This window comes from Thermobia domestica, chromosome 3 (genome assembly GCF_964235325.1).
Source record: "Thermobia domestica chromosome 3, izTheDome1.hap1.1, whole genome shotgun sequence".
Taxonomy (NCBI): domain Eukaryota; kingdom Metazoa; phylum Arthropoda; class Insecta; order Zygentoma; family Lepismatidae; genus Thermobia; species Thermobia domestica.
Genome location: NC_137456.1, coordinates 174,156,873 through 174,184,412, shown reverse-complemented (window position 1 = coordinate 174,184,412; position 27,540 = coordinate 174,156,873). Strand labels below are relative to the sequence as shown.

At 35.0% G+C, this 27,540-nt stretch overlaps 1 protein-coding gene across 2 annotated transcripts in view; it reads right to left on the bottom strand.

Moving 5' to 3' along the window:
- LOC145680867 (methyl farnesoate epoxidase-like) overlaps positions 1–27,540 on the bottom strand; it is a 203,328-nt gene that overhangs the window by 22,094 nt on the left and 153,694 nt on the right. For both annotated transcript variants that reach the window (XM_081752002.1, XM_081752003.1), the window contains one exon: positions 18,028–18,208. In XM_081752002.1, coding sequence (XP_081608128.1) covers positions 18,028–18,208 — 181 coding nt within the window. The remainder of the gene's footprint in view (positions 1–18,027; positions 18,209–27,540) is intronic.

The following is a 27,540-nucleotide window of genomic DNA, read 5'->3' as shown; positions in this document are numbered from 1 at the left end:
AGAGCACATTTCACAGATTACGAGAAAAAAAGAAGCATGTCGATATGTTCATTAGTTTTGAAGATATGGCCTTTTTTCTAAAACGCCCATTTTTTAACTTTGAGGGGGCGTGGGGGGAGAAGCTCCAGGGGGAGGGGCGGGGACTTTTGGGAAAATGTTCCTCTCATAGTGGTCTATCACTTGAGAGAAAATCAGCTTTACCCAAATTTTTTCCGAACTTTGATGTTTTTTGACCTTCATTGCCTGGGCTAAGATGTATGCTGTGAGTCCGGTGTGGAACACTTGTGAAAGCTAAATGAAAATTTTGTACTTATAAACGTATATTAAAATTTACCCCAATGTTTTATGTGTACATTATGCATATAAAAGATATAACCTTGTGAAATCGGGCCATTCTTTCTGAAACACGGTGTATTTTATCAAGATTTCATCACAGAATAAACTTTTACTATGCGAAGTTCTATGCAATTTTTAGGTTACATGCAACATTCGATCGTGGACGAAGCTTATTCAACATTATATAAAATAAAACAAGTGAAAAGCACTTTCCTGTAGCACTGATTTCGTCAGTATAACTTTCGGCAAGAAACAACAGTTGAACTTCATTCACCATGCTCTTTGTTAGTGACATAGATTTACGCGAATGGTGTCATCCTGACAAAAACAAAGATTATGGGAAGTTGTACTGCAGTGTTCCACACTCTTTATTAATTCTGATTAAGGCCTAACTGTATCACATTATTCTATTCCAGTAGGTTATCAGAAATCTAAGAGATTCCAACTTAGAACTAAATGAACAGATAGATCTTGTAGAAGAAATGAGAAGACAAATATTATATTTTAGATAGTACAAAACTTTGGCTGAGAAAGGTAATTGTATGAATGAAATGAATGCTTTCCTAGGTTGAAGTTCAACGTTGTGTGGTTAGGTCCAGCAATTCATTGGACGTAGCCTATGACCCATTTTAAATAAAGCACCTTTACTGACAGATTGGTTTTATCTAAACATGCAGAGGCAGAGTTTATAACCTTGTGGCTGTAGAAGAGTTCCGTATTGACGCACTTTTAAAGAAAAGATGCATGTTACTCGTTTGTCCAGGCTTGCATCCTCGTGGGTTTGGTCGTCCCTCTGTCGGACGGAACTTGACTGTAGATTTAAAATCGAAGTTCTTGATTGATTCCCTCACGCTAAGTTTATTTATTTATAGATAATTTTCAGGGATGCGAAAGCGTTGTCGTGAAACTACTTATTTACAAATTAGATGAGAAATGTATGAGAGGCAGTGGCGTATTTACGATTTTCTTTCGGGGGGGGGCTTTGCTAACTTTCGGGGAGGGCTTTGCCTGAAAATGTGAAAATTCTGCAAGATATTTCATATACTTTACTATAGTAAGTAAGATTTCGGGGGGGGCTTAAGCCCGGAAGCCCCCCCCCTAAATACGCCACTGATGAGAGGTATGGATTGACGGGGATATTGGATGTTAGTAAGCATCTCAAAGATAACTATATGTGTGTGAATCTATATTTCAGTTAAAAATCAATTTTTAATTATTGAAAGTTAAAAGATACGATCGCCCCAAGCTGAGATTTCATGACATTCTCTGTCACAAATTATTGTTACAAGATTGATATATTTTCTATAATAAAATCCAATATATAACATCATTGGCTTTTATAATATTGATCTGCGCACGTAAAATATATTCTCAACATGTTAACACAGAATTAATTACTTTTTGGAGATAAATGATACATACCATTGTAATCTCTGTGCATAACATGTTAGTGGTTCACTTTGATAAGACTGTAGAAAATGCCAGCCTATTTATTTTATACATAAACTCTCTAAACTCTATCTATTTGTATAAGTAATTGAATGAAGAAATATTAACAATTGACTATCAAAAATTAATTGAAATGTCATATTTGATTGTGTGTAATGTCTAAAGAATGTTCATCTAACTTCTATCATATACAACAACTTCAATCATTCATACAGCAAAATTTAGACACAACTTGTGAACGAAATAATCATGTGTAATCAGCATAACACTAAAGATGAACATATTTATAAGTTAAAATTTCAAAATCAAAAGAAAAATCTTATTCCGAATCGGAAGTCTTATTGAAGGCATTGTCCTTTTCTCCGTCTAGCAACATGCATGAAAGAAAGAACGGTAAGAACGAGAAACGGTTTTCTGTTGTGGATTCATCCAAGATTGTAAATGAAATAGCTCACCTGAGCTCACTCATTCGTCGTGAGTTTTATTATGAAATAACTTTTTTTTTTTAAAAAAAAAAAAAAAAAGGCGAACGTGAGTTGAGTTAGCACAAAATATATGCGAATTTGAGCTTCACGCTTAGCTTCACCCATTCAGCTTCACGCTCAATTCCGGTTATTGTTATTTTCAGAAAATGTTGTAATCGGTCATACGTAGATTTGCTGGCCTTCAAACTCTAAGAAGAAACTTGAAATACTAGTAATGTCATTAAACAACTGATTCATAGGTAGGTTGGCTAGCAATAGAAATAGCACGAGGCTACTATGAATGTACTTAAGTTCAATTGATATTGTTTAGTAGAGGGAATTTACCATAAATCATTTGTTGTGCAAAATTATAACACAACAGTTATGTCCGAACCAAAGGAAGAGAAAATACTTCGAAGTCGATAGATTCATTTAAAAATGACTATGCTTTGGAAAAATTTATGTGTAGTGTTCTGCAACTTGTGCAGTTGAAAGACTTTTCAGCTGCGCTAAAGATATCTTGTCGCTTACGCGTACCAGAGTGCTTGAAATGCATTTTATTTGATTTTGAGTTTAGCATTCTTTCAGCAGCGAGGCTATGTAAGACGCAGACCTACAGCTTAAGGTCGGATCCAAACTACATGAGTTTCCGTAGCGAATCGAACGCGGAACGCCAAATGTAGGCCTACGTATGCTAACCGTTTAGCCACGACTAAGCTCTAAAAAGCATTTTGAAATATAACTGTTGGTCAAAATGGATTCAACATTGTAATTGAATTGCGCTAAAGGAATAAGGGTGTAAAGAAACTGTAATGAAAATTTGTGATTAGATCTCGAATAGAGGCCCGATCTCTGACTTACCATGGTGGTGAAGATCACCGGCACAAAAAAGACAAGAGACCTGATTTCTATTTTCGGCCTAGTATAGTTTATTGACCGATTGAATTACATTCCATATTTTGCTACAAAGATTTATACACAGTCAACGACTGAATAAATAGTTCGTTCCAGAACTCTGTGACAAAATTGACCTAAGTTGAGTATTTGCCACAACTTAACAATAGTCGCAACCTAATACTACTACTACTACTACTACTACTACTACTACTACTACTACTACTACTACTACTACTACTACTACTAATAATAATAATAATAATAATAATAATAATAATAATAATAATAATATTAATAATAAACTACTGTTTCATAATACTACAGTTCAAAAATGCAGTTATCTAACATAGTTTATAAATAGTTGAGTCAGTGCAACGTAACATTTGTGTCTTAGCTTGCAATTTTTAATATCAGTACTGTTTTTGAAATTTGACAAATTTGGAGTTTGCGATCATCTTGCCTGTTGCTCATTGATACGTAAATCGTGACTTACGACCATGAAGCGATGAAACTTCAATTTCATTCCAAAGAAAACAGAACAATAACTATCCATATAAATCAATGGGATAAAAATAAAAGATAGTGCAGGTATTCAACAAGATTAATACTTGGACATACATTTATCTGTAAGATTTCTCTCAATTGCATGGCTTGAAATCAGATGTTACAAGTAATTCCATTAGTAAACTTTCAATATATTGTTAACAAGTTGTTGTAAATGCTGCTTCGTAATCAGTGATGCTAATGCCAGACATCATTACTGAAATCACCTTTTCCGTCTATATTCTGTTTTGGTTTTATCCAAAGCATACAGAGTAAGCTCAATGAATGTATACAGCCTATTCATTATAATAATATCAGTTTTGCTGTTCACACAGAAATAATCTACGATATTTACATTTAGCGTGACTCAGTTGAAATGTGGGCAATTTTTTGTACAATATAAATTTTCTAAAATTTTAGCAGTAAAATCCTGTATATTTGCATGTACAGTAATTGAAAAGTTGAATTGTGCATTTTGTCCGAAAAATGATGAACATATGTTAAAACGGTAGTGTATTTATACACCCTAGTGGCAAAGCGTACATTTTTATTGCCAGTTATGATTTCAGGGAATGGTCGAAAGGAAACGTTTCCACTAAAGCTACGACATTTACTCCGGCTAACTTCTACGATCGTTCTCAACAAGGTCTAGTAGTTTTTTCAGCACTCCTATCTATTGTAATCCCCTCAGGGGTCTAAATCGTCTAAACTCATCACGGTTACTGTAACAAAATATGAGTTTGAATTCCATAGGCACGGTTTCCTCGTTTCCTTTCAATACGATAAATATTTTGCCACTGACAGCTCTCGATTCGCCTCCTCCACCTATCCCAATCTTGGTTATAGAAAATTATCTGAAATGTTCGTCTTTCCAGTATTCGAACAATTATTCGTTATCCGAATATTCCTTTCCAGCATTCGAACAATTATTTGTTATCCGAATAATTATTCGAATAATGAATACTGTTAGAATATTCAAATAACAAATATTAGAAAATCCATTATTCGAACATTCGCATATTGAATTATTCGAATTTTGACAGCACTAATGTGTAATAATATTTTATTACTGGAATTGCTGAACATTGACTAAATAATTTGTAACACTCTCTTGAAGTTGCTTTTCATTGTTCAGGTGGAAATGGAAAATTTCACTTAAGTACAGAGTAGGATATTCCGAACTGGACTTCAAAGTTCAGATGCCTTGCCCGTTCAGATATTCCACACTATAAAATATCGACATTGAATTCTGTATTTCAGGAATTAGATGAAGGAATGTGCAGTACAAGTTACATTCTTTGCCGAAGATAGAGAAAATTTAGTAAATATTTGAAGGGATAAAGTTAAAACAGCAATGGAGATTTTGTAGTGTGTAAATTAATTGCTCGAGACTGAATAAAGTCTTTTGCATTTTCTGCAAGTGCCTAGACCCTCTTAAGAAAAATTTGATTCAGTGTTATAAGTGTACGATATGGTGTCATGTGATAGCAGTGTAGTGGTTTGATCCAGAAGGCTCGGCAACAAATACGCTTGTGACCTCTGCTGCTAAAAACAAAACAAAATAGTAAGTTGTCGTAGATTAAGCCTACAGTGAGCAAAGAACACTATAATTTATGCGTCTTCTGCTAGTTCCTATAAAACGTTAGAAGTGTATTCTGACATATAGTGGAAAGCACTACAGTGTAACGTCTTTTTCATTCTTAGGCTAGGATTAAGTAAGGTTTAGTAATCATTCTACATATATTCCGTTACTGTGGGTAAGTCGTTCGGACTTATCCCACTGGTGGGATATCTGAATATATACATATTTTTTAACTTGTCATGAATTCTCTTCTGTTTAAGATAATGATCCAGCAGTACATCAGTTTTAAGGAAAATACACCAATCTTTTTTTTAACATATAGATTTTCTTCGAAGTTTACACTCTCTCAGAAAACAGCCGTAATTCTTAACCATTCGGCATTACCATCCACTCCCCTATTTAAACCCCTTCCATCTTTTGGATAGACATGGGAAATTAATTTGGATTAAAATGTCATCGACAGTGTCACTATCCGCCTGAGCAGCCCCGGAAACTATGGATTGGGCACTAATATAGGCCATGAAGGCCATGTTCTAATAGTAGACTAGTAGAGTATATGGATGCTCGAAACACTAAAGATCAAGGAAAATTCTTTTTATATGACACTAATTCTCAGATTCCTGATTCAGAATTTACAAGTAAGTGAAGATGCCTTAACTATATCAGGAAGAACTGAAACCGGTTGGAATTATTTACCTCCACAGGGAAAGGAACCAGGGTCTATATACTTGAAATGAAAAGATATACTAACAAGTATTTAGAATCTATAAACACCTAGAGCTGCTATATGTTGCGAGGATAGAATGACATTTTTGTACACATCCATTCAGATTTATTAGCTTGTAACACGAACGAGATACTATATTTTCAAATTTATAGACCCATTTAAATTTTTCTTTTAACACAAATGATATACTTTATTTTAAACTCATAACCTTGTGTTTGCCCAACTTCAGTTATTGGCCATCTTTCTCAGTTTAACATTTTTTTCCTTGTGGTTTTCATATAATAGGGGCAAATAATAAGTGAAATTGGATGATAAGAAAATGATGGAATGATAAAAATAGCAGAATATGTGTAAAGTTCGAGAAAACTCACTGACAAACGAAATAATGTCAACCCATAAGCAGGCGCGTTAGGGTATAATATACCCCACTCTCATTCTTTACAATTTAACAACACTGTTTGTGTAGGTTTTAAAAATGTGCTTGAGGTATTTGTCTATTGATATTTGACAGTTGAGTTGATGTAGCCCAAATTGTTTCTTAAAAGTTGAATTGGCTACAGTTACTGGTTAATTTCAAGTGAATGCAAATGGGGAGCATTGTAACCCGCGCTCCTGCTAACGTAAGTATATTTTCTTTGTGGTTCCGAAGAACAGCATTACATTTTGCCTGCGTGGACATTTTTTTTGATTACGCTGTGTTGTTTACTTCATGAAAATGTCAACTGAAGAAATTTTAAAATTGCTAGATGAAGTATTGGAAGAAGAAATAGTAGACAGTAGGAAATTCGATGAGGAAAATGAGAAAGCAGAAGAAAGGGATCATAATACTGACTGTGATCAAGATTGTGTTTCACATGAAGAGGGAAAGTGTGTAAGTTCTGGCTCTAATGACTATGTTATTGACAGAAATAATGTATGTAAATGAGGGAAAACTTGCTTTCGTACATCAGATAAAACGAAGCAAAAAAATATTGTAAAAGTATTTTTTGGTCCAAAAGATATCGTCAAAAATCTGACAGGTGAAACATCGACCTTCTATTGTGTTGTTGACTGTGATATGATTACCGATATAGTGTAGTGGCCCCGCGTGGCGAAGTCGCTAACGCTCTCGCCTCCGGTGCGAGCGGTCCCGGGTTCGATTCTCGGTGGGGGCACTCGGTCGAAAAAGTGTAAAACACTTTTTCAGGCCAGCCACCCTGAATGAGGTTTTCCTCATTCACACCAGGCAAATGCCGGGGTGGTACCTAACTTATAGGTTCCAGGCCGCTTCCTTCCTTCCCCAATCCTTTCTTCCTTCCCTTTCCCTGGATTGTGTGCTCACCGAGGGACATCATCCCTCAAAACGTGAAAGGCTAAATGGCCTTAGATGCCGAAAGCCCAGAAATCTAAATCCCATCCCCCAACGATATAGTGAATAACACAAGTACACAAATTCAGTATATTATTTTGATCGTACTGTCTACTAGAAGAACATATAGATATCAACTACCAATTTGAATATAAATAAAAAAATAAAGTGATGTGAGTCAGTATCAAAAGCGAGTAGTAAGTATTAATGGAAATAAATTGTTGTCGCTAAAAATTTCATATTTCAAAAATTACAATAAATTCAATGTAGTTGGCAACCCTGAGTTTATCAATAGCATTAGATAGTGAGATTTAATTAATGTGATTTCTACTGTAACACTAACTTGCATTATAAGAATAATAAAGTACAACTGTTGAACGAACATTCCATATGATATAAAAATCTAGAAAAAATATATATAGTTGGCAATCCTGAGTATAATTTTCATTATCGTTGTCCGTATATGATGAACTATGACTACATTAGTAGTTTATAGGTAGCTTTATGCATGTCATTTCTAAAATTGACTAAAATAAACACTTGGGGTATAATATACCCAACGCGCCTGCTAATGTTACGCAAATTGACGCGTTTGCTTAAGAGTTAACTACAAGCTCACATGTCCGTAGATAGCAGCAGAACCAAAAGATCTACACTGGGCCGTACTATTGGCTAATATATTTGTAACGATTCGAACTAATCGATTAGTCAACATTTATATTTTCCTAAAATAATCTTACAAGTCTTGTTGCTAACTATTATTGCCTTATTTTTTTTCTGTACGGAATAATATATGGCACATTAATTTAGTCAATCTTTACACTTACGGTAAAGGTACACAGTCAATTATAGTCTAAATTAATACTTTCAAGACGACTGACTTGCTATGCCTTGCTATGTCGATTAGGACGAACAACAGACATATTATTATTATTATTATTATTATTATTATTATTATTATTATTATTATTATTATTATTATTATTATTACTTTATTATTATTATTGCGAATGAACTACGAGCTATATTAGCAACATGCCTCCTGTGTATCGTACATATATGTCACCACTTTGATCAAATTTAAATCACTACATAGCATCAATACATTCTTTTGTTACAGGGAAGCTTACTTAAACACGTGACGCGTTCATCTTTATGCTATTGTGAATGGAGTCGAGCAATTTAGATTCTTATTAGATTTTGGAAATTATTCACTGGGATTCTGGTTCTGATAATTTTCTAATAAAAAGAAAATTACACATATATTTATTTTTTAAGATATATTCTTTTGCATAAATCATTTCTGTATTATTTATTGTCAGTACCTTTACGATAAGTTCTAATACAATGTGGCATTTCCCCCAAAAATGTGTTAACTAAAAATATTTGTAAATATTAGATCAACTACTGCGATTATAAAGTTAATTATATTTTTGAACGAGTAATCTTTGTAGTTTTGAGAAATGGTTTCAAAATAAATACAACTTAAGTTGTTTTCTACGAATTTTTGGAAAAGGTAGAATAAGTCCTCCGTCTACTGGGAAAAATAGTATTTTAGAGTATATCCGCACAAAGTTAAATTATCTGAAACATTGAACATGTTGATTTATCTTGTTCATTAGCATGTTTGTTTTATTTATGTTCTCTCCTTATTAATGAGCATTGAAACAAATAATATACATCTCTTACACGTTACTGATTAAAAGAATAATTCAAGTGACAGTCACTATAACGTCACATTTGTGGTATATATTCGTCTGTTCTTCTGTAAATAACTGGCTGTACACTACTTTAAATTATATGCCAACTCATTTTTACGTGCGACACTCCCTGGTAATCCAATAACATGGAAGAAAAAGATTGAATGAAGCAGCGTTAATCAAGGATTCAATTAAAAGGTGGATGTGCTATTTGCTCAGCCGGACTACTATCGATCGAGGCAAACTGTGTTGTCAAAGAGGAAAGAAACAAACATCACTCAATGTCCAAATTATTCATCAGCATCTCGTTCAATCCTGACCAGTGGCATTTGAAGGGAAGATGTGGAAAGGCTTGATTGGGCTTTCAAACAGTATTGGACATGGCCCAAAAATTACATACACGTTTGAAATTGACATATCTTTAGGTACTCCTGGTTAGCTGGCTTTCCCACATTAATTCATGGAGAACTTTAATCCTGCTCATAAGCCATATTTTCACTGTTGAACACCATACGTTCACCCCAACTTTTCTGTCAAAAATCTGTTTCAAACATTGTATATGTCTTCTTTGAGAAGTAGTCTTCATTATTTTTGAGAGTAATGTTTTTATTTTGTAATTGAATATTACTTACGGTTTTTAAAGTAGCAAAATGGATGCCCCAGGTGTCTGGTCACAGTTAGATTCCAGGTAGCAGCACACATGTATTGTACGTCATTGTAATTTCATATTCTAACAACCTCTGTGAGCAAAAATCACGTTAAACTCAAAATAAATCAAACTAAGTATATATTTTATTTACTATAAAAGAGAAACAGAACGGAAGTTTTCAAAATTTAGTGCTATAGAAGGATGTTAAATTTAGATGATGGATAATATATCAAATAAAAGGGTGGTGGAAATGGTAGGAGAGAAGAAATATGATTAAATACATTATGGGACATAGAGATATCACGTTATAAGATATGAGAGAATGGTAGAACGAAAAACATCTACACGAAGTACACGATTTTAACATTCGGACCAAATAATAAAAAATGTGGGGTAGGAAAAGAACACAGTATAGTCCATAAGTTCCCGGACTGATTTTGTTTTAGCTGCTTTCCTACCTCTGCTATTTGTGGGACAGTGATTGAATTACGTATTACTAGGCATATTTAACAAGAGTGCAGATTGATGTTAGTGTTGTTGCAGTAGTTTAGAAGGCAAGACGTGTGATTCACACCACTGCTGTTACTAATTATTGAAGAATTATAATAATCTATTTATGAGTTGCCATGATTTCTTGAATGATTTGCAAATTCCTTGTTTGTTTGAACATGTTATCTGTAGACCAGTTAGTAGGGCGACACATATGTTGATAGCATCTGGTAGCATCAGCGTTGCTTTACTATCAATACCGGAAAGAAGATGTTTTTTTAAGACACACATTATTGCGGCTGTGCGATGTATACACTTACTCTCAATATATCGTTTTTGCTTCAGAACGATACATCTTACTCAGTCTAGGCTATTCATTCCCATTCCCATTTATCAATAAAAAATATTCACAACTGACTTTAATTTCTGTTTACTCACGTTTTGTGCAAAAGTTTCTTCACCTTCGTCTCATTCTGTTATTCATGAAAACCAACGCCGAAATCCTTCCTCAGGGTTTACATGTCAAAAATGCTACACAGACAGACCTTCTCTAGGTGGAAGTTTCATTTTATTCACACTTATGGATCCAAAGTTCTGATGCTCCAAATTTCAGGTTGCGTGATCTTACGAACACCCGTGTGAGTAAGTAACTTATTTTAACATGAAATGAAAAGAGGTGACCCAGTGATGGAGCGCTTAAGTCTGATGCGTGGGGCTCTCTTCGTCAATCCTAGTTTGGGCTAAGGGGTTTTCTGACAAACACCATGTGTGTGTCTTTTCGGGTCATCTATTTTCCTCCCACATTCTTCCTTCCACAATTTCGTTCATTAGCCTCAGAGTATTATCGTCGGATGTTAAAAATTGAAAAAGAAGTGAAACAAGAAGGTATGAAAATGATGCAATTGGAAAATAACACTTCTTCTATTGTAAATATATTGAGATCCCGAAGAAGGTGCTTGAATCAATATTTTGCAACAATTTAACATGTATTGACGTTATGAGCCTTTGAAACTTATTTACAATAATTTATTAACATGTATACAAATTCTAATTCCTTAACAACTATTGCGTTGCAGAGATGGCGTGGGTCAATGAAAACTTGACCCATGAACTATTGATCCACTATCCACAGTTACCAATGATCCACTGGACTCAAGAACCTACGTGATCACTGACGCATGATTCATAATGAGCACTACACACCATGACCCACTCTGACCCATTGTGACTCACTCCGACTCATTACCCCACATGATCCACTCTGACTCATCACCCACCAAAACCCTTCGCTCATCAACTCTAACCCATGATTCACAACCTCCTCTCCACTGACTGAAGAGTTTTCACTTGTAATAAAGCAAGGCTGTGAAGTTATCACTATTCGAAGTTTGAGTTACTACGGTCAATCGCTCAAACACTACTCTGCTACAATACCGGTAGATCTGTCTGTTACGATATAAAATAATAAGGTATTTGTCATGTACCATATTACCATGAATTTAAATTTAATCATCATTTATAATTATTTTCTTGTTGAAAAATATTTTTTCCTATAGTCAACTCTTCTAAATACGCACAGACTGTGTCTCGAAAGCCAAGTAGCAAATATCAATACTCAAAAGTTTTATTTTTTTATACTTAGATTTACTCATCTCAGGTAAGTAAATAGAAACAAATGAGAAAACAAGGAAAATGCAGCACTTATGAGTAAAATGTAAACAAATTCACCAGTGTATATAAGATGTTTCCTACAGCGCACTGAGAAGAATGAGTCGGTGGGACAAAGTGGCTCATGGTGGATCGAAGCAGGTCATGCCTTGTTGACGCACGACCCACTGACCCACTGACCCACTCCATCTCCATTGCGTTGGCAATTAAAATGTCCGATTTTACGTCTTGTGGGAAACTATCCTGTGTGAACAATGGATGAACAGAGGTCACGCGTAGGTCACAAACTCCGTACGTGTTCAGGCTGGTGCTGGGGTACCTAGTCACTCAAGTTAATAATAGCTGCACAACATGAATAGTTGTCATTATAAATTACCCATACAATTGTAAACTTTATTGTCAAAACCTATACTATTACTCACAATACAAAATAAATTATAAAATTCTAAATAAAACTTAAATTGAAGTATTACAAGCGTCTTAATAGCATTCTATTAATTTTAGGAATTGATTACCAAAATAAATAATACAAATGAATGTTATTAAACAAACATTTTATACAATTAAACTGATATCTTGTTCAGATAATTATTGGCTCTGGATTAGTAAATTTAGTAGTTTAAGTAATTATGCACAACAATATAAGCATTTAAAAATGGAGAATAAAACTTTTACTCTCTCCATTGAATTCCAGTCTGATTATGCAAATTATTAGTTTCACTATGACGAGAAAAAATATAGGTCCGATTCGACATTATCATCCTTTGAAATTTTAAAAGATTAGCGGAGAACAATTCCCTAGAACTCTACCGGCAACCTGATATTACCAGACAGTATTTTATTTTTCACAACAAGAGGTTTTGGAAGCCCTCTTACTATGCAAATATTGTGTGTGGGTGACATATCTGAATTATTTGGTTGGACGAAACTTGCATGCATCTTTTTACTTTTTCTTAGAAAACGAAATTTAATCATCTTCATTGTCTTTCCTAGTCGTGATTTGACCAACGTTATGTATCCGTGAAAAAGAAATCTTACAAGAACGTAATGACCAAGTTGAAGCTTTCTTTGACTCTGTTCCAAATCATCATAACTAGTAGTTTCTGTCTCTAAAGTAACATCCTCTGTTTCTCTTAGCCTGAGGGGCATAATCGTGAGACGTTTAACTGAAAGATTTCGTTTTCTTCGTTATTGAATCGTATAATACAATTGGCTGAAAGTAATCATTCTCCGTTGAATTACCGCTTCCTTTCCCTTTCTTCAGGAAGGAACGTTTCTCTGTTTTCGATTGCTAATGAATTTGGACTCTTTTTATTCACTGGCTTTATTTTCAAAACGTTTATCTTTTTGTGTAGTGTCTGTTAAAATACGGCTTCTGTCTTTCTTTCTACGATGTTTCTTGAGGTGAGACTAAAATACTTTTAAGTACTTATTTCTGGAAAGCATTTTCTCTTGGATCTGCATTTATTTCTCAATTAGAGGATTGTTGCTTGAATAAGGTGCATTGATTTGGTCTTGTGCCTGATCCTGCGTACATACAGCGTAGAAAAGAAAACCAGGGTCTGTAAATACACTGACCGTAGGGATATATTTCTATCTTTTTGAAACCTATTTTGATGTTAGTTGGAATCACTGCTAGTGTAAATGCTATTCTCAAGCATTGATACACTTCATATATTGGCATGGGCACGCTTGGGTTTTTTAACATCAAGGTATACATATTCCCGCAGTTAAGCACTGGCCTCAACTTCACTACTTCTTTGTAGATTTTCGGAAATCCTTTCATCCTAGACAACTTCCCTTCTTCTCTCACTAACTTCTTGACCCCTTTCTTTTTGCTGTCCTCTATAATCTTTTTCTTTATCTCTTCTTCTTGTCCTTTTTCCGCTACATCTTCCTATGTCTTGTCTTTCAGATCTCCAAGTTTTTCATCATACCATACACTATCCATCACAACTATAGCACCCCCTTTGTCTGTCTATTCCACTACTATGTCCTTTCTCTTTCCCCTACTATGTTCTTCTTATCTTTTTCATTCCTATTTTCTCTTTGTCACTCAGATTGCCTCTTTGTCTTTTTGATTTGTTATTTACTATATTTACTAGTTTCCTCTGAATTCTGTTCCTATCTTCTTCATCTTTTATTTTCTGAAGTGCTTTCTCTATTCTATAAACCGCTTCTTTCTTATCCACCTCTTCTTTGGCTACTTTAAACTTATATCCTAGACTTAAAAACTGCTTCTCTTCTTCAGTAATCTCAATATCTCCTATGATTACCACTCGTTTCTCGTCTATTGTCTCTTCTTGTTTCCAGCCTATTCTTTTACCTTTCTCTCTTAATCTCTCTTCTTCTTTTCTTCTGAACTTTTCCTCCCCCACTTTTAAGTTCTTCATTGCAAATTCTCTTGTAAAAATACTCAGACTGTCTTCTATTTATTCTCTTTTGCTCATTTTTCTCTTTAATTTTCTTGCTCTTAGAGGAAGAAAGAGGAAGAAGACAAAAACAATAAATGGTTTTGAATAGAAAGCCTAATTAAAGAAACAGAGAAGATGAAGAGAATGCTTCGGAAAGCAGGAATAAGGACGTACACGAAAGGAGGAAGCAGAATAATTGAACTAGCCAGGGAAACCAAGGAAAAGCAATAGCAAACAAAGACAAAAAGGGGGTAATATATAGAATAGGATGCGCGGAGTATAACAAAATTTACATAGGAGAAACAAAAAAGAAGATGGAAGAAAAGATAAAACAGCACAAGGATGATGTAAGATTGAAAAGGGATAATAATGCGATATATAAGCATCAGAAAGAGGCAAACCACAGAATATGGTGGGAAGGAGCAGAGGTCATAGAAGTAGAGAAGAGAACTTTGGTGAGAAAATAGAAAGAAGCCAGGGTTATTATGAAGGCAGGAGACAAGGTGATGAATTGGAACTCTCGATAAATAAAGATTCTCGATAAATAAAGAGTGGGAGAAGATTCTGTTTAAAGAAAAAGAAATGAAAGGGAAGAAGAAAGAGAACAAACTAATACAGAAAGAAGAAATGAAAAGGAAGAAGAAAGAAAGAGAACAAACTAAGAATGAAAATAATTATAATTAAAGGACAGTATGTATCCAGCGAAATAGTAAACTTTTAAATGGACACGTGTGCAGCTAAAAAGTGAAAGTGAAAACCACACAAATGTTACTTTTAATGAAGGGGCGTTGTCTAATTAAAAGTTGATCTCCGGAGAGTATATAAGAGGTGACCAACTCCCAATCAGCCACAAGGAGTGGAAGTCTGTGTGAAGACACAGTTATGGTGTCGAAAATGTTACGTGATTGTGTGTGTGTGTTTTTCATATTATCACATAGCCTTGCTCACATGTCAGTGTGTTGTGTTTTAATATCTATATCTATATCTATATCTATATCTATATCTATATCTATATCTATCTATCTATCTATCTATCTATCTATATATATATATATATATATATATATATATATATATATATATATATATATATATATATATATATATATATATATATATATTCTTAAGTTTTCTAGAATACTAACATTAGGAAGAGCTGTTTTGAAACTTACAGTTAGAAGGTTCATTTTTCAACTTAAAATAGACGATACCAAAAATATTTTCATGCTTAAATCAGGTTATAGAAATACTAAGTTCAACATTTACACATTATAATGATAATATCTGCTTGAATAAAACCGATAGGACTATAGTATAGAACTATAGACAAGTAATGCATCTTCATTCATATTCTCAAACATAGCAGAAAAGATTTTCTCAATTAGTTCTCAAATCAATATTTACATTGTCATTGTATAAATTATAATGTATTGTTTTAACACTAACGAAATAAATACTATGAGTTGATGTAGCATAATTATCTGACTATTTTGAGCATGATTTGTTTCTATAGGTATGTGGCAGTAACTACTGTTACTATTAAGTTGTATTCGTTCTTCAGAGAAAAAACTGTCTTAAGTTTTCTGAAATATTAAATAATTACGAAATTGACCAAAAAATGTGATACCTGCTTTCGACAATGTAATGACTAATAGCTATTAAAATCCTCGGCTCCCATCCCTCTTCAAAAGCTGAGTATTAATAATTGGTTTGTAAAAAATTGGTAAAAAAAGAATACGTTGAAGACTTATATGAGAGTAGGGATAGGCCGTGTAGCCTAAATGTTGAAGTTGAAAATGAAATAGGCGAGGATGACAAAGGATTTAGTATTCTTCGGGATGAGTTTGAAAAGGCTATATCCGAGATTAGGAATGGAAAGGCAACAGGAATAGATAACATACCAATCGAATTCATTAAAAGTATAGGAGACAAGGGAAAGAAAGAATTGTGGCGACTATGCAATGAAATATATGAAACAGGAGAATGGCCAAGAGACTTTCTGAAAACGATCATGATACCGATGGCTAAGAAATCGAACCCAAAGAGATGTGAGGATTATAAAACTATTAGTCTCATATCTCATGCAGCTAAAATTCTGCTCCGAATACTGAACAGAAGGTTATATGGAAGAACAAATAAAGATATTGAGGAAGCGCAGTTCGGGTTCAGAAGAGGGAAGGGCACAAGAGATGCTATTGGATTATTAAGGGTGATCGGTGAAAGATTTATAGAAAAAGGGAAAGAGGTGTATGTTGTATTTATTGATCTGGAAAAGGCTTTTGACCGCGTGAATTGGGAATTGTTGTTGTGAGTTCTAACAAAGATAGGGTTGGAATGGAAAGATAGAAGACTCATAAGAAACTTATACATGAACCAACAAGTAAGTGTTAGGATAGGGGAAGAACTGACGGAAGAGAGTGCAATTGGAAGGAGAGTTCGACAAGGATGCTGCCTCTCGCCAACACTATTTAATGTCTATCTAGAAGAGATAGTGAAAAAGAGCCTACATGATGATGATGGCATTTCGGTAGGAGGTAGAATGATTAGATGCATAAGATTTGCAGACGATATGGCGCTTGTTGTAGAATCTGAAAATAAAATCAATAAAATGTTAGAAAAAATGAGAAAGGGCTTTGAAGAACATGGGATGAAAATACGAGTAAATGTTATAAAGACAAAAACCATGGCGATTGTAACGAAGGGGTCTGTGTCAAATATAAAAGTAGGAGGGGAGAAAATAGAACAAGTGAATAGTTTTCGATACATGGGTAGTATTCTTAGTAATGACATGAAATGCGAACGTGAAATAAAAGCAAGGATAGGAATGGCGAAAGAAGCCTTTAAAAGAAAGAAAAGTCTGTTTTGTGGGACCTTGAACAAAGAGTTGAGAAAAAGACACATAAAATGCTTCGTGTGGAGTGTTGTACTGTATGGGGCGGAAACGTAGACATTACGTAAAGGTGACGAAAATCGACTGGAAGCCTTCGAAATGTGGGTGTGGAGAAGAATGGAAAGAATTAGTTGAGTCGAGCGGAAAACGAATGAGAGAGTGTTAGAAATGGTGGGTGAGAAAATAACACTTTTAGATATTATTAGGAAGAGGAAGAGAAACTGGTTGGGACATTGCCTAAGAAGAGATTTTATCATGAGGGACATCCTAGAGGGTATGGTGGCGGGAAAGAGAGGGAGGGGGCGAAGGAGACTACAATTAATGGATGATATTAAAACAGAAAGATCATACGCGAAGACAAAAAGGTTAACGGAGGACCGTGAAGCAGGAAGCTTCTCAGCTGCGGCAAGTGACCTGCCAATAAAGGCAGAATACCTATGATGATGATGTAAATATCTTGTTCAAAATTGTTAGATCCATTTTCAAAAATATTATACAAGTAATTTTATCGTATCAGATTTCTTTAAACAAACAAATAATGCTGTAATGCAGCTTCATTAATATTTTCATATTAACATATGGTACATTAAAAACAAAATTGTTAAATAAGTGAATCGGGAGATCTATATTGATTTTTTAATGTATGAAAAATTATCATTAGACCTATTTGAGCAAAATAACAAATCTTTGTTTTTTCCACGAAATCATTTATTACTTTCAGTTTGAGTCTCTTAAAAAACAGAAAAAAGAAGAGGCTCAACATTTTGCAAATTTCTAAGAAAAAAAAAAATAACTTGCATTTGACCCTTTGCACCCTTATACTCGCTACTCAACTCCTATGATACATGAAAAGAAAGAAAAAAAAACTTACCGGAGTCTGTCATTTAGTGATGGCAAACGATCTTTTCCTATAACGTAGTCTATTTCTTCTTGCATCTTACGCTGAACGTCAGGTTTATTTAAGAGATGTGCTACAAGGAAACCAAGTGTTGCCAAAGGTGTTGTTGTTCCTGCCACCATCATATCCATAATCATCACTACCAGATGTTTTTCTGTAAAGTGTTATATTAACAAATAATAATAATAATAATAATAATAATAATAATAATAATAATAATAATAAAGTAGGGAATAAAATATTACTGTTGAAAGTGAGCCACAATGTGTGGCAAGTTCGGAAAGTTTCGAATCTATAAATCTTTTTTTTTTTCTTAATTCCCAAAGAACTCATTGTAACTTATATCTAGTTTTCATTATTTAAGTATTGTTATTTAAGAATGATGAGTTAAGAACAGTGGCGTTATTTGAGGATGGCAGGGAAGAGTAATTTCCCTCTCTCAACTTAAGTAATGCATAAGCTTTAATCAATTCTTATGTAATGCACCCCAAATATATTTGCATATGTTTGAGAACCAATGTGACCTATCTCTCCACTTCTAGAAACAGAAAAGAGAAAGAATAGATTAATTTTAACGAGTAGCGCCATTTAAGATTTTGGCAAGGGAAGGAGCAGATTAAGAAGGGAAAGAATTTCACGTTTTTTTTTTTTTTTTTTAGTATACAATTTACTAAAAAATATGTTCTCCCCAAACGACGCCACCGATTTCAACTCACATATAGCTACATTATGCATAACTTATAAATCAGAAAAGTCAGCTTTTATTTCGATATTACTTTATATGCATTATACGAGAGATATAGGGGACCGAACCATAGAATTTCAGCACTAACAACTACTGTATGTTTTGGAGACTTCTTTTGAGTCAAGAATGTAGAAAAATTACAAGAAACTAATATTGTCACCGATGAAAAATTCGATTAATATTTCGTTGCTTTTTATAAATATTTTATTTTACCTTATTTGATTTTGTTATTATTTTGTGAATACGTTTGACTTGCATCATCATGTATTTTTCTGCCCAGTCCACTACATGTAAGTTTATAAAGATATTACATAATTGAACTTTGTTCATATATTTTTTCATCGTTAGGTTTGTGTTACTTTTCTCTTATCTCACTTGTCAGTATTATGTGTAGCAATTAATTCCCATCACAATTCTTACAAAACCAATAATTAACTACAATAAAGAATAATATTTTTATTTATTTATTTCTTCTTTTAGAAACATTCATTGATTTCACCCAAAGTTAAGCCAGAGGCACCCAATCAAATTATTCAAACAAGTGCTGTCGACAGTAAATATAATGTAAACAAGAAGGTAAAAGTGTAGACAGATTTGGTGTAGAAAAGTGTAGGAAAAGTCACCTAAGGATTCACAAGAGCTCTGACGGTTAGAAGATTACAATTATGACTCTCAAACCTTATAAATATTGTAATAAATTTTCCTCAATAATGAATGAAAAATTAAGTTGGTTACTTGAGTTTACATTACCTATCCTATCGTAGTTTAAACTAAACCTGAAGAGTGAACTTTCTTCTATGTAGAAATTACTACATAGCTTGCTACACGAAAAGAGACCTAAGTTGGCTGGCTGTGCAACAAACACGTTTAATATCTAGAAATAGCTTATTTCAAAGCATCAGATGAATGCTATATATTTTCACTCGTAACTGATTAAAAAGAAAATTACATGGAGTGAGAAATTGGCAGACAAAGATACAATCTCGATTTCAGTTAAAAAAGGATGGCGTAGTCGCTAAAACTCTTGTTTCTGGTGCGAGTAGTCCCGAGCTCAATTTCCGGTGGTGACAATCGGACGAAACGGTGTAACAACTTTTTTTTAGGACAGCGATCCTGAAGGAGGTTTCTGTTGGGCTTTCCTCATTCATACCAAGCAAATACCGGGATGTTATTTAATATACAGGCCCCAGGTTCCTTCCTTTCTTTCCCCCTAACCCGGAGGGTAATTGCAGAGATATATCATCTCTTATACGTAACGGGCTGAAGGTGATAGATGCCGCAAATGACCAGAAATATGTATAAAGAAATAAAAATAAAATCCACTAAAATAGGAATCTACAATCTACACAACTATTAGTACGGGCGCAGTTGTAAGAAAAATCGCTTTCTTGTGCAATTTGATGATACAAACTTGCCATTTACATGTAATTATTCCTGACGAACAATTACAATGTTGTCACTCTTTCCCACTCTTAGAACGCGTGCGCTGATTTTTTTTCTCCCTTAGGACTCGTGTGGTGACGTCATTAATATGGCCGCCAACTCAAACTACTTGATACGTATTATCTTGAGTACCGCTCAACCGGTTTTCTATTCGGTTTGCGACAAATTTCCATTTGACACAAACTGAATAAAAATTGGTTAAGTGGTTTTCAAGATAATGCGCGCTAAATAGCTTAAAGTGGTGACCATATTAATGACGTCACCACACGAGTCCTAAGGGATAAAAAAAGTGACATCATGGTAATTGTTCATCAGGAATATGAGAGTAATCGAATGTCGCAAACGGCATATTTGTATCATCAACTTGCATACAAACTCACAACTGTGCCCCTGCTATACAGCGCAGATCAAATAAGAGAAGAATAAAGACAAGAAGAAAACAAGACCAGACTTTAATGTAGAAGTTATTTTCTGTAAAAGCTTCAAGGGCCGATTTGATCTTGTGCAGACAGTACTGTTGAAAATAATCAAAATGATTAGGATCAGCACTTTTCTTTACCGAATAAAAGGAAAGGATGGCGAGAAAGATGGCAATGATCTTCAATAGCTGTTAGTAAAAGAGCGAAGCGCATGTAGATATGTCATACTACCTTGAGAAGAATAAGGAGAAAACAAACCAAAGTCTTTGCCTTACCTCTTTCACTAGCATTGATTTTCCCAATTAAGACTGTGCTGGTAGGCATCATCACAGTTTTACTTACTAAACTGAAACAAGAAAATCTTTTGAAATCTTCTTGAGAAAGAGAAAGGAAGCTGTGATGTCGCTAACCTTGACATCTGTATTGATTCGTATGAAAGTTAGAGATTAAAAGAGAACTGCATTACTTCATATTATCTGAGATAGACTAGAACAAAGTAAAGCGTTCCTCAAATGAAAGGAAGTTACATCTTCATAAAGAATATGTCTAGATGAATAAATAACACTGCTTTCGTAATTGTATTGTAGAAAGACTATGGAAGTCTTACGGTGAAAACCTGTCTTCTCCATTTGCCAGAAGATGCCCTCAAAATATTCTCATATTTACTTTGAAATTTCTGGCGTTTGTATACTCCGCATAAAAAATATACTTTATAGGAATTATTGAATTATACTTTCTAAGATGGAAACGAATTTTTTTTGGTCAAATTAATATAAATAAAATCTCCCTTTGAAATAACGGAAACGGGGCTATTTTCTAGTCATCTCTGAAGATTTATCTGTTCCGAACATCCAGTCTTGATTTCAACTATTGCGGATATAACTTTGTAATTCGCACAGATAGAATGAACACGCTGGAGCTGAAGCGGGTCATCACGTCAGTCGCATAATGTGGGTTACCTTGTGGACAACCTCTAGGTCGAGAATTTGAAACCGTAGTGACCCGGTGATTCGATTGAGATTTGGTAAACCGGAGGAAAAAGAGATTTTACTGATTTCATTGCGTTCAAACAGTATTTCTTTCAGATGTGACCAGGACTGGAAATGTTATCCCTACAGCACGAAAAATAGGACGCCGAAATTCCCAGTTAATTAGTTTTTCCAGGCAGTGTCGATCGGGCAAGTGACCAAGCCATCAAAACTGACACGATTTTAACTCTGGAATATGCACACCCACATATAGTGTGTGTGAGAGAGGGATAGAGGGAGAGAGAGAAAGAAAAGATGAGAATACATGATAAGCAAACTCAAGAAAGACAGAAAAAGAGAGAGAGAAAGATGAATATAAATATGAAAACCACGTATCATTAAACTTTATGATGAAGAACACATACACTGTTTCTGGGATTCTCACCAGTGTTGCCTAGTAAATTCTCCAAATACATATGAGTCTCTGTGAACAGCCATTATTTTACGCGAAAAAAGATACTAACTGATGGGGGATAGAACGGAGATTAAGAGGGAAAATTTATTTGAATATACATTTATGACATTTTTGACCTAAGCTTGTCTCAAGACCGGGAATGATGTACCCCAACGCACGCCTTCGAGCAAAAGGATTAGGAAGGGAACGCCCAGGGCCTTACTAAATGTACCATCCCGGCATTCGTCTGTTGCCACTGAGAGAAACCCTGTAAAACCTCAGTTAGGACGGCTGGCGGTAAGGTTCGAATTCACTCATCTCCCCAAGTGCCTGCTCCGAGAGCAGATTTACGACGCTGGGTGAACGCCGAAAAACTGCACCCCCACCGGAAATCGAAGCCAGGACAGCGTAAAGGCAAATCCGACGTTTTAGCTACTAGACGAAACCGAGGCTCTCTGGATAGTTTATCTTTCTTTGAATTTAAATTGAAAAATGCAGTAGGAGTATCCTCACGAAATCGTATCTTGTTTCATGATTCAGTTTTTAACTTTCGGAAACAGTTTAGTTTAAGAAAGCTTTATTGTAATCATAATCGGGTCCAGTGGCGAGGGCGGGCTAAGAGTCATTTGCCAGAACTCTTCCTAGTATTTGCATAGACGTATACAGGTAAGGGACGGCAAACAGAGTCCTTCTTACACAGCCTCCTTCAGGAATCCGTACTGGATCAGTCCCGGCTTATATGAACTGAGAAAAAAATCAGAAATGCCAACAAACTTCATTGGTTGAATTCTTAGATGTCTTCAGGTAATCACAACTGCTAAAAGAAACCCACCTAAGTATTAAGCAATTGTTAATTCGTGTGTGTGTGTGTATTTTTTGGGGGGTGGGACATAACAAGTGTACAGATACTTTTTCCATGGACGATTTTTAAGCTATGCTGTTTTCATTTTTGTTTCGGAGGAAAAAAATATCTTCCTCTTTTATATATCATCACTGATATGGGTCAATCCACATCAACTCAACACGAGAAATGACAAGTTTCATTTTCACCATCTCCGATTTGGTTGAAATTTGGCACAGGTATACTATTGATATGGAGTTGGAAAAATGTGAAATTGGATTGAGACATGTCAACTCGTTCGGGGTTCAAAGAGCTGTAAAGTACTAAAAAAAATCGGGCTAAAAATAGAGAACGGATTTTTTTGGAATTGCTCTAGAAGCGTTAGTAATTGAGCTAGAGACATAGAACTGGTGATATTTTACAGGAGTTTTATACCCTTTCCAATGGTATAAAAAGTCTCAAAATTTAAGTAAAATCTGAATTTGCTATTTTTAGTTCAAAAGTACATATTTAGAAGTTTTTACATTAATTCACTGAAAAGTTATTCGTGTTGTAAATCACAGGTCAAAATATAAATGGAGTCATAATGGCTTCATTGGAAAAAAAATTGAAGACTGAAGCTCAATTTAAATTATTAACATTTCTTAACTTTTTAAGCCATGAAGCCATTATCATCCCACATTTATATCACATGCATTTATAACACTAATAACTTTTTAGGGGATTAATTTGAAAAACTATAAATACTATATACTTCTTTTTTTAAAAAAAAAATGCAAATTCAAAGGTTTACTTAGATTTTAGACGCTTTTTAATATTATCTTGTATCGTGTTCTGTCATTGAAAAAGGCATAAAGTGCTAAAAAGTTATACCAGTCCCATGTCTCTATTTTATTTACTAACGCTTCTTGAGAAATTCCAAAAATGACATTCACTGTTTGTAGCCCGAGTTTTGTGAATTATAGAATTCTTTAATTACAAACGAGTTGATATATCTCAGTAGAATTTCACACTGTTTTCAGATCTGGCCTAAATGTACACTTGTGATAAATTTTAAGCAAATCTGAAATGGTGAGTCTTGCACGTTGTTCATTCCTAAAAGGGCAGACCAATTCGGTATTCATCAAGGTCCCCTCGGTATTCATCATTCATCCGGGTGGGCCCTCGTACTCCCAGTCCGCCTCTGATGAAAAATGGTATGCTTCAAAATGTAGTTGTCGAACACAACAACAAGATAGTTTCAATAAATACTCGTCAATTCATTCAAAGTGTGGCAGACGGAATGAGATTCAGAATTTGTTCTGATACCGACTCAGAAAATAATCAATCGTTGCGGGACATTTCAGCACTCTATTCTGCTAACATAATTAAGGAAAACATACTTATTGTAGAACATGAATTAAAAAGAATTTCCTTGATGAAACTGCCGCGATTCAAGGGTTAAGGGACTTGGCAGACAAGCCTACAGCCGAAAACGGATCCACCAAATACAGTATATTACCAGTATTGAAAATAATCTCCACATTCCCATGTTCTACAGCGAAGTGTGAGCGAGGATTTAACTTGATGAATAACATTATCACTGACTTGAGATCATCATTACTGATTACTCACGTCTCCAATCTTATGTTTATTAAAACAAATGGACCACCATTTGATCAGTTCATGCCTCAGAAATATACTGGAAATGACAGTAAATCAATTGTTTGTGCAAAACGCGCAAATGATACTTGTTGTGAAGAAACAAAAGATGCACTTTGGTCTCTTTTTAAATAAACCAGTACAAATAGGTCTAGAAGAAAAGTGTAGTGCTGAAGGTCAACAATACTTCTTTAAAGCAACGTTATTGTGTTCAAACTTTTAAATTTTTTTAACCGTATTACATTATTAAGAGTATTCATGTAATAATTGTGGTGTAGGGTCGAGTTAAGAGATGTGGATATCTCCAGAGGAAGAATGTATTGCTCCAGAGGAAGTTAATATTGGGTGTTGAACCTTCTTCGTTCAAACATTCTATGCTTCGTGTTGTTATTAGTGATATTTAAAGTATTAAAAACTATTCTAGTGACAGGAGTAAGAACAACTAAAAGTTACACTTTTGAGTTTCATTGAGCAAACCGACGCAAGTAGCTTCCGAAGAAGACTTTATCAAGGTTAGTGTCACGTCTTATATTTTATCGAAGGTTTTCATTATCATTGTTGTTACTAGCTACTATTATTTTAATGTTATTATACAAGAAGAAACCAAAATACAAAATTGTTAGCTTTAGGATGATTGGATAGATCAATGCAAAATGGCACACTTTTGTTCTGAGAGGATATCAAAGCGTTTTGAAGGTCGATAGCCGTGATATTTCGATTGCGTGAAAGATTGTTCTCTGCTGAAGAGAACCAAACCTGTTCGATATTTTTAAACTAAAGTATGAACATTCTCAATAACACACCAATGTTAATACGTAACTTTGAGCAATACAGAACCTATTAATTGAAAAAACATTTCATGTTTTATAGCGTCTAGTGGTGTGTCGGTGTTTTGTTGTGCTCTGATATTTTAAAGTTTTTGTCTGGTTTACTTGTGTGTTAGAGCGTTTTGGTTATCTGTATCTGCACGATGGTGCGACATTGAAAAACAGTGTGGCTCTCAGTGTTGTGTTTGCAGGGGCGGATCCAAGAAGGGGGGCGATCGGGGCGATTGCCCCCCAAGAAGAGGAAACTTTTTTATTTTATATATAAATAAACCCATCCATAAAAAGGTTCGAGCTCTTAAAAGTAGCTCTAAGTAGCAGTATTACTACCGACCGCCCCCGCAGAAATCCGTCCTGGAAGCGCCACTGTGTGTTTGTGACTTGTTTTGCTCTGAAAGGATGTTTTCTTTTCCAGTATCAAACTTGCAAAGGCTCTTTCTAGTTACGAAACCTTCTTCCGGGCAGACAGTTTCAGGTACGAAACCTATCAATAGATAGCACCACCTACTACTGATCGTTCTGCTCAGTGGCGATGTCCACCTCAATCCGGGACCGAGTGAGGACCATGCCCTTACTATTTATTATCAAAACGTTCGCTGTATTAAATCAAAGTAAGTGATTGTGAAATACATTCACCTGAACTTCTAGAATATGACTTAGTTTTTCTGAAACTTGGATGACTAATGATGTGCTTGATGGTGAACTGCCACTCTCCGATAACTTTACTATATACAGATGGGACAGGGGTACACGTGTTGATGGTGTAATGATATGTGTAATCTCTAAACTACGAAGTAAAGAACGTAAAGACTAATACAGTTAGGACTCTGAAATCTTATGGGTTGAAATAAACATACCGAATGATTCAAAACAACTCATAGGCTACTTTTATCGACCACACAAAAACTCTCCCTTGTACATACTGGAAGCATGTCGTGACTCTATGATTGCCGGCGTAGCAGACCACAATGGAACTCTTTTTGGATATTTCAATCTGTCCATTGACTGGTTTTCCCCCACATGTCGCGTCTCATGCTCTAAAAACTATAATAATGACTCTTGGTTTTTGGACAATTTTATACATGGTCTGGGCTTAGTACGGCATAATATGCATCCTACTAGAGGCCACACCCGGACTATATTATGTCAAGCCACAAATCAACAGTTGTGGTCCCTAAGTTAAACCTTTTCCCATCTGATTACGACTCCCTCAGTGTGTTCTTTCCTCACCCGCAAACACAAAATACATCAACGACAAAAATCAGTGTCTTCTTTACCCCGGTGGGAAACGGCCTCTTGGAGAGAAATACGTCAAGTTCTTCATATTTTTCCATGATGCTTACTTGCCTCTGGCTCAGTTGACGATGCAGCTGACTTATTTACTGACATCATGCAGGCTGTGGTTAAAGATTTTGTACCTTTCCGTAAAATACCTTCTTCAAAGCTTCCCCGTGGTTTAATGAGGAACTGAAGTGCACACTTTGCAACAAGAAGAGTGCATGGAAGCTATGGAAGAATTTTCTACAGATATTAGAAGACATAGTAAATATCTTATGAAACGAAAGTATGGGGAGTACATTGAACACATCACAATCGATACAAGCAATAAGCCTAAGCCCTTCTGGGCCCTAATAAACAATCGAAGAAATAGTTCTCGTATACCGGCAGAACTGACCTACAAAAATGCTTGTGTAAATGAAAAAGACAGGGCAAAGGAGTTTAATGAATATTTTGCTAGTAGCTTTGGTTCATTCTCTCCCACCTCTCCTTCCTTCTCCTACCCTCTTCAACTTGCTTGTTCTAAGTCTTGTCTTCTGTCAGTACCACACCGCCCGAAATACTTTTCCTTCTCTTGACATTGCCCCAGCAGCGCGCCTTAGGGCCAGATAATATCTACACTTGCTTCCTACGCAGAGTTGCCAGTTCGATTTCTCAACCCTTTTCGGATTTACTAAATCGCTGTTTTGCAGCAAGTGGCTTTCCCATCTGTTGGAAGAGAGCTAATATTCCTATTCATAAGTCTGGTAAAAATAAAAATTATGTGTTCTCCTTTATTTCTTTTTATTAATACGTCTCTCACTTATCTGTGAAAAGATAATAAAAAATGTGATCTTTCGATTTCTTGCTCCATTTATAAGTACCTCACAACAT